General features: G+C 47.9%; 1 protein-coding gene across 1 annotated transcript; it reads right to left on the reverse strand.

Annotated features, from left to right (window-relative positions):
• Positions 1 to 3,192: 3,192 nt before the first annotated feature.
• On the reverse strand, positions 3,193 to 6,927 carry THBD (thrombomodulin). Its single transcript, XM_080931309.1, has one exon. It carries the CDS (start codon positions 6,732 to 6,734, stop codon positions 5,004 to 5,006), a length of 1,731 nt encoding a protein of 576 aa, XP_080787435.1. The 5' UTR covers positions 6,735 to 6,927; the 3' UTR covers positions 3,193 to 5,003.
• Between the last annotated feature and the right edge of the window lie 1,921 nt (positions 6,928 to 8,848).

Here is an 8,848-nt window from a genome sequence, read left to right on the forward strand (position 1 = left end):
AGAACCATCTTGGGGGTGGGGCAGCCAGAGACACTGATGGCAGTTACATCGGCAAATAATATCTTAGATGTTTGTGGTGTGAACCTTGTGTATCACCATTGCAACTTTCAGGAGAGTAGGCCGGAGAGTAAAGTCAAAATTAGCATGTGAAAGAAACTAGCTGACTGAGGGAAAGAAACCCCTTCCCACCAAAGATGAGGTTATAACAAATACACCCTACGTAATTTTTTAAAAACCTTCTCTCAATGTTCCTATCTATGATATACAATGTGGGTACCACTGAGCTACTGACCTTTCTCCCAACTCCAGCCTACTTCCTCCCCTGGAAGTGCTTTCTTCCTTAATAAACTCTCAGTTTATACCATATCTGCATGTCCCTGCCAAAATTCTTGTTCTGGGCCATAAGAACTTGAAAGCCCCAATGGATGCTCATTTGGTTCCTGTATCTTCTAATAAAAGTGGGTGGGCAGGGGGTACGGCCATGAGAGTAAGTGCCTGGTTCTGTGGAAGGCGATGTCTTCTGCTCAAGGTAACTAAACTCAAGCAGAGCCAAAGTGACTCAAAGGGGAGTGAAATGATGATGGCCACCACAAAGCTCCCCCCGTCTCTCTCTGTCTCTCTGTCTCTCTGTCTCTTTCTGTCTCTGTCTCTGTCTCTGTCTCTCTCTCTCTCTCTCTCTCTCTCTCTCTCTCTCTCTCTTTGTGTGTGTGTGTGTGTGTGTGTGTGTGTGTGTATGTGTGTGTTCATCTCTTTCTATCTCTCTGAGCAAAAACTCACCCTGCTCTACCAGGCAAGTGTTCTTTCTAACAGTTAAGGCCTGAGAGGCAAAAGCCAAGGCCATGCTGGTGACATGAGGCCACGGATGGAGATGCAGACAAGTGGCAAGGTTCTGCCACCATCCTTGAACCTCCTGTCACAGCAGATTTCCTTCAGGATGAGGCTTAAAGACAGGCATCCCCAGCCTATAGTCCAAGTGAAACAGTTGTCACCAGGCCCAACTTTGAGTTCTGATGCTTCTTACCAAGATCCTCAAAACCCTTAGCTATCTGCCACCATCCCATTTCGAGTAGGCATGACTTGAGGGAACGGACTCCACAGCCTCTTTTGTGTTTTGCAATCATACTTTCAAAACAGGCAGAAAAAAAATTTGATTCTGTTAAAATATAACGTTAAAACAATATTTAGTTTTTCATGAGTGAGGAAATCAATTGTTTGCTTATGTCTGAACCTGCTGACTAAGAGAAAAGGAGGAATGACCCACTTGGAGCAAAAAGGTAATGCTGAGCCAGGCATTCATTATTCTGGGGGAAGGGGGAGGAAGCAGATCTGAATGTGGCCTATGTCATTCTATGTACTACAGGCAAAGGTCAGATTTTTCTGGATACCACCCTCACAGAGCCTGTGTTGTTTGTAAATTCAGTTTTACTGATATTACACTGTCACTAAAGTTAGCTCAAGAACTGGAATGGCATTAGGGATCCTGGCCTTGTCCACAGCAAAAATTAACTCACAATGTCACACACACATGAGGCCTGAACCCTCTAAACTGGAGCCAGTTTCTTCTTTTCATCTGAAAGCGTGTACTCTCCTCTCTGTGATGTCTTTGGAACAGCAGATCTGTGTGCAGAGATCTCTATAGCCCCATCCCACTGGTGACACTTTTAATTAAAGTGAGCTAGACGTGGTGAAGCTTGGATGTCCCAGGTCCTGCAGGGCTGCTCTTGCCTTGTAAACATCTCCTTCCTTAAACTATAACTAGCACCCCAAATTCTACCTCCACAGTTCTCTCAGGGCTGGCAGCCCTTTACAAAGTGGCTGTACATCTTTAAAGATCATTCTTGCACTGGCTTGCATTTGCTTCCATGATGCCCATTCCAAAGCAACCTTTTCATACAAGCATCTATTAATGTAGTGTCTCACAGGCTAACAATTATTAAGCATGGTCTGTATGCCAGAAGCTGCTTGCTCATTCTTTTACTCTTCATGCGAGCATATCGAGGCAGCACTGCTGGCTCCCATTCAAACGTTAGAGGGTGCCTGTGGTAATGTAAACCCTAGAAACAGGCTGGGCTCAGATCAAAATGTCTGTGATAGTCCCATCCCATGTTATCTCTGCTGGCTGCTAACAGGACAAACTGAAGGTTTATTTTCTTCTTCTTTTTTTTCTTTCTTTTCTTTTTTTTTTTTTCTCTTTTTTCTTTCTTTCTTTTTTTTTTTTTTTTAGGAATTTGTAAATAGTCTAGAAGTTTCTTTTCTCTTTCTGAATGATTTTGAATCCCAAAATGCTTCTGATGAAACCCCTGCAGCACTAGTGATACTCCCCCTTCCTCTGTACTCCCAGAACCATTCACCTGGCTTCTCACAGGTTCTGTTTCAATAAAGTAAAATAAATAAATAAAATAAAATGGAGAAGGAATTTAGGAGAACATCCTGATGTTGACTTAGGACCTCTGCAGGTGCCTATAGGGGTGAATACACAAGTATACAGCCATATCCCCAAGACACACACACACACACACACACACACACACACACCCCTACGTCTTTCCATAGTAACAGTTCATGCCAACATTGAGACTCTCTGCCATATTGGATGCCTAAAATTCTCTAATTGTCTTATTTAACTGTGTTTACTCATGTTTTTGTCATGTAAATTTTTATATCCCAACATGTAAAATTCAGACAGCTCAATCATCACACACACACACACACACACACACACACACACACACACACACACACAAAGAGGCCTAAGAGATCAGTGTCACAAAGATGGTAATGCTTATCATCACCAGCAGAAATGATGATGGTTTCACAACACCTGAAATGACTCCCTGGCTTTCAGATATAAAGCATGAATTCGAGTCATCGACCTCTCATGACAACTTGAATTTTACATGTCAGATAACAAGCAACATTGAAGCACACACAGAACAATCCTCAGCTGGGAGGCCAAAGATCCCTCAGTGTGTCTGAAAACAGACAGGAGTCCTCCAGTATGAAGTTGCTATGATCATACACGTTAAAAAATATTTGCACATACAAAGATAACATAAACTCCTGTTACGTGGAAAATCACTTCCTCTTGGAAGGTAAAGTCAGACATAGTGTTGCAAGCAGGTGGTAAGGTGCAGGCCAGCCTGTAATGTATCTTCTAGAGTTGGCACTGTTTGTGCAGATAAAATGAGATCTAAAGATGAAGGAACTTGGAGGAGGGAAAAAAAGTAGACATCCATCAGTACATTGAAATCTATTTATTTTATACTTGTGATGTCATAAGCAAAGGCTTTGCTTGTCTTCTAGCTAAACTCCAATAAATAAATATGTACAAATACACTGGGCTTACAAAACAGTAAAGAAAAATCTTTCTTTACAAAAGATACACATAAAATACATTTGTTCCTTACACTGACATATGAACTCGTTCCTAGCTTACTTAAAACAAAACCCTTCTGGACTCTGTGTGGCAATATTTAAAGATGTGTACCTGGTCAGTTTATTTTATCCAGAAAGCAAAGCTATGCATAGAAAATTCCTCAGTTTCTTTATAATAAATGGCCTTAACATGGCCTGCTACTTGTTATTAACTGACATTTAAATGCTCTCAAGAAATTGGAAACTCTTTAGACCAGTTGTCCTGAAATGACTGGACAATATCCCTGTGGATGTTGTCAAATGCAGCTTCTTATGAACTGGCGCCCTGGGATGGGGGTGAAGTGGGGTGGAGGATAAAATTTTACAATTCTAGCCAGATCCCAAGGGAGGCCCCGATTCTTATGTACAGGGCTAGAAGATCCCTCTGAAGTTCAAGATATTGTTCAAGAGTCTCATTAAAACAAAGCCCTGTCCAGGCATCCTCAGAGTCTGTTCCCAAATTCCCATGTCTCCCTAAGCAGCACATTGCTTTTATTTTGGGACTACAAGTGTCAAGCACAGTTGAGAGTCAGCTAGGCATGAATCATGCAGCTCAAGCTTTACTGGAAGATGCTTCCATCTATCAGTCTCAGATATGTCCAGGCTAAGGTCCACATACATCCTTGGATAGCAATGAATGTGGCCCAATACGTCTGAAGATGGCAATGTCCTATTGCAATATCAAGTGGTTGGACAAAGGACCTTCTGCACATTTTCAACACTGTCAAAAATTAATAACACTGTAGGAGCCTGCATAAAAAGGTTAATAATAATTACCTATTTTGTCATTCTGAATCAAAACAACAGCAACAATCTTAAAACCCAGGCTCACCCTTTCAAAAAAACAAACAAAGAATGAAGAAAAAACAAAAGCAAGACCCTACTTCCTTGAGTTTAACTTGAGTGACATTCCAGCACTATTAACTAGTTAGTGTTCAGCTGAAACATTTTAACTTTTGTAAAACTTCTATTTGCTCTGGTTACCTCACATTTCCGATTAAATTGTCAAAGCCAGTGAAAAAGAAAAATTTCTGCTTTTAGTGTTTCTGTTCTGTTTCACAGAAGAGTTTGGAGACAATGGTAAAGGCAAAGTATGATCAGGTTTGGGGAGGAGAATGACAGTGGGAGAAAGTGAGGGGGATGGGAAGGAATGGAGGGACAAAGAAAATGGTGCAGGACTGGAGACTTAGAAGCTGAAGGAAACAGAGGGGAAGAAAATACTAAATACTTTAAAAAAATAAATATCTGGTTCATCTCCAGCCCCTGGGGTTAAGGTTTGCCTCCAAGCCCCACAGATCAGCAGCACCCACACATCCCATACCCCGAGGTGAGTGACTGGGACACTGGGATCTTCACTGTATTTGCCACCTCCGCCCAGTTGTCCAGTATCCACTTGGAAGAAAATGGGTTCTCCTGCCTCAAGTCCTCCCTACCCTCGCGCTTGTCAGAGAGGCTGGGCTCTTCTCTGGTTATTATACCAGCCAGGGCGCTTTTAAGTTGCGGGAGAACACAGCCAGAGGCTGAAGAGAGAGAGGAGAGGTACAGAGCCCGGAAAGACAAAGGCCACCTGGGTCTCTGGAGCAAATCCCTCAGAACTTCTGCAGCGTCCGATCAGTCCTCACGTGTTGCAGCACTACCTCCTTGGCTGAAGACGCGCATTTGTACTCTAGTTCCGCGCGAGCAGCACCCTGCTTCTTGCGCAGGTGACAGAGAAGCGCCAAAAGCGCCACCACCAGGGACAGGCTGGCAATGGAGGTGCCAATGAGCACGCCAGAGTGCACTGGCTTTGCAGAAGGGGGGCCTGTAGGCGAGCCTGGCGTCGGGTTGATTGGAAGTTCCCCAGAGCCAACGTCCTCGGTGTCTTCCTTAATAGGGGTGGGGTTACAGTCCTTGCTAATCTGGCCAACAAGGGCTGTGTCAGGCCCACAAATGCACTCATAGGAGCCAGGAAGGTTTCGACATTCACTGCTGAAACATTCCCCTTGACTGCACTCGTCAATGTCCGTACAAATGGAACCCTCGTCCAGGATGAAGCCTTCAGGGCATTCACAAACGCTAGGGGAGTTAGGGTCACAGTCTGCTGGGCATGAAGTTTCATTGCAGAACAGTTCGCACTTGTGCGGTTCGCCCGGCTTGGGTGCGAAGCCCTCAGCACAGATGCAACGGTACTCCGTGGAGCTCACTGGCTGACACTGATACTCACAGTTAGATCCGTAGCACGAATCCATGAGTTCCACACACTCTCCATCCACCAACTCAAAGCCATCATAGCAGAGGCATTCGAAGCCGCCCTTGGTGTTAACACAGAGCTGTGGGCATGGATTGGGCCCCTGCTTACAGTCATCCACGTCCTCGCACCCGTGTTTGTCTGCCGCCAACTGGTAGCCCGTCTCGCACATACAGGAGTAAGAGCCTGGCACATCAGCGTTGCTGACGCAAAAATGTTCGCAGAGTTCGTCGCATGATTGAACCACAGGACTTGCGCACGAACGTCCATCGGCCTGCAGGTCCATGTCGCTGGGGCAGAGGCATCTGGGTTCGTTCGTGCTCCCGTTGCACGAGTGACTGCAGCCACCATTCTCCACGCTGCAGTTCCAGGCTCCTGTCGCTTCCCGAGCCCAGTAGCCCTCTGAAGTTTGGGGCGGGGCCCTGCACACCAGCTCCAAGCCAAGGGGCGCCACCGTAGCGGAACTGCCCACCGGCAGCGTCTGAAAATCCGCACCGCTGACCCCAAACGGGGTGTTGTAGGTGCTAGAGATGTGGGCAGCCTCGGGATCTCGGGTATTCACCATCAGAGGCCTGCAGGAAGCTGTGAAGTTAAACTCGCAGAGGAAACCCTGAGTCTCGGTCTCGCAGGGCTTCTCTTCCCAGGCCGGCTCGCCGGGTGCACCTTCTGTTGCTGTCGACACCGTGACGCACAGCGGGCCGCAGAGTGGAGCCGACTGGTCGTTGAGCCGCGCCCACCTGCTGTAACTGGTGTGGTTATCGCCAGTAACCCACTGGAAGCCGCGCAGTGGCCCGAGATGCACCGAGTCACCACAGCCCTGCGGGAGCTGTAAACCGATCCAGGGCCGTGAGTCCATACTACTGTCACTCAGCAGAAGGGAGATGACATCGGCAGCCACTGAGGAGCGCACTGTCATCAAATGTCCTTTCAGGCGCTGGCAGGCCTGGCTGGCATCAAAGAAGGTCACAGGGCCCTGGAAAAGTGCGAAGCACTCGTGCTCCACGCATTGACCGCCTTTGGGCTGCAGCTTGGCTAGTGCGGAGATCCCCAGGCCAGCTGGAGCCAGCACACCCAGAAGGAAAACCCCAAGCATGCTGTCCAGGGGTACACCTTGCAAGCTCCGGGAAAATGCTAGTCCTGAGATGGTGCAGGCAGCCAGTCGCGTCCGAGGGGTTTCCTTACGCCTGCGATGACAGCAGCTAGCCTCTGTGGTCTCAGCCTAGACGTTTCTAGCCCAGTCCCTGCGAGGCAGCCTCTGACATGCAACTCGGCTGAGGCTCCAGTTTATAAATGCGCGGCCCTCCCTCTCTGGACCTTCGGGAAAAGGAAGGAAGTGCCTGGTGGGAAGGGCTGATGCTGCGTTCTCGGATTACTGGGTTCTCCGGACGCCTTGTGCCCGCCCTCAAGCCCCGGATCACCTCTGCTCGATGAGTTAAAACTCCGTCTGGGCGTTGGGAGGCCTCGGGCGTGGCCTAGAGGCGCCACCACAGAACAGAACTGTGTCAGCAAGTTGATAGTTCCCTTTCCAGACACTCCGGTATAGCCCGCGGGTAGCCTGTCTTTAAACCTCTACACAGGCACACACGGGAACGCACACGTACACACACCGGGCGGGGGTGTTACCAGAGTTTGGAGGATGGTCTGATTTGGTGGGACAGGGAAAAGAAAGGAATAGTCAGGTAGAAGGTGTCTGAGCCCTGCAAGACTCTGAGAAGGGTTAGCTAGATCCATGGAGGTAGTTCAGGAGCCTGGCTGAAGTGATAAGCGGTGGGTTAGGTCCTAAATGACCTTAGAGGAGGCCGGAGAAAACAATACTAGGGCAGCAAGATAATGGAGTGATGTGATAACCTCAAACCCCTCTCCATTCTCCATTCCTCTCCATTCTGACAACTGGCCAGCAATCCTAAACTGGCATCGCCAAGGCCAGACCCTATCTAGTTGCTTGAGAAAGTCGTGCAAGTGTTGAATGGGCTCAGAAGATCATGGTCCCCTTTCCCAGTCCAATTCCTGCAGAATCCTCTGGGGAAGGTGTGTTGCGTTTCTTTGTTCCGGTTTTGTTGTTTTCCTCTAAGCTTATCTCAAATCCTTCACAAGAAACTGGCTGGGACCGATTTGAGTTTCAATGGAGCCTACTAGGTTCCTTCGGAGGTGATCGCTTTCTACGTCTTTTGAGAGTCTCAAAAGATAGAGGTGCTTACACAATCCATTTGCTCACAAAGAGTATGAAGAGGAGGGTCCTGTGGGCAGCTGGGAGGGGCGGATGGGGATCTGTCACTTAATGACTTTTATCTGCTTAAGCGCTCACCAAGAATGTGGAAGGCTGTGTTCAAATCACAGCTTAGCCACCTCCTCCCCACCTTCCCCATCTCTCTACTCCTCAAACATGACGCGTGCGCGCGCGCGCGCGCGCGCGCACACACACACACACAGCCCTACCCTCTCCGGCTGTCACTTCCACCCAACTACCAGGAGGCGGTGCTGTTGAACTCTAGACCAATCCAAGGACAGTGGCGCTTTACTATAACCGCTACTGAGAAGTGTGGGCTGTCTAGAACCTAGCAGGAGGTTAGGAAATTCGGCTGTGGGAAGGTCCGCGTAGTTCCCACGTTCCCACGGCTTACAAATGAATAGCTTCTCTAGTCCAGTACAGCTCGGACTTTAGATGAGAACAGAAGGTTGCATTGTCCTCATGTGGAGAAAAACATGCACAGAGGCACTTGTGGCTAAGAGGGTGGGATGAAAACACTGAGATTGTAAAAAGAGGCAGGTGGAATATCGTCTATCTGCCTGCCCATGCGGGCGGGACTCTGGCTCTGTCAAGCCAGAGCTGGGACCTGTAGAGTTCACCATCCCATTGACTGAACTTGTCTTTATTGGGTCAAAGTTGCCTCTGCTCTCAGTAAAGAAAACTGGACCACGAATGGATGCCATGCTTTTAAGTTCGGGGAATGAATACAGCTACAGGTGGGTCCTGGGAAAAAGAAATGAATGGTCAGGGATTGGACAATGTGAATAGCCTCTAGAGAAGGAAGCATCTTTCTTATGTGGACCTCCGGGGGCACTGTTCCAGAGTAGGGACATTCCCTAGGTAGAAGACAACAGAGCATGGGCCAGTTGTACTGTCTGCAGAGTGGGGACTGGTGGGATTATTCAGTGCTGTGAGAGCACAAAATTAAAGGGTGGTTACCCTCCTGAGTGGGGACTTCT

The sequence above is a fragment of the Micromys minutus genome (genome assembly GCF_963924665.1).
Source record: "Micromys minutus genome assembly, chromosome: 17".
Lineage (NCBI taxonomy): Eukaryota > Metazoa > Chordata > Mammalia > Rodentia > Muridae > Micromys > Micromys minutus.

Coding starts and splice junctions, on each gene's coding strand:
- THBD (XM_080931309.1), bottom strand. CDS start 6,734: ATGCTTGGGGTTTTCCTTCTGGGTGTGCTGGCTCCAGCTGGCCTGGGG.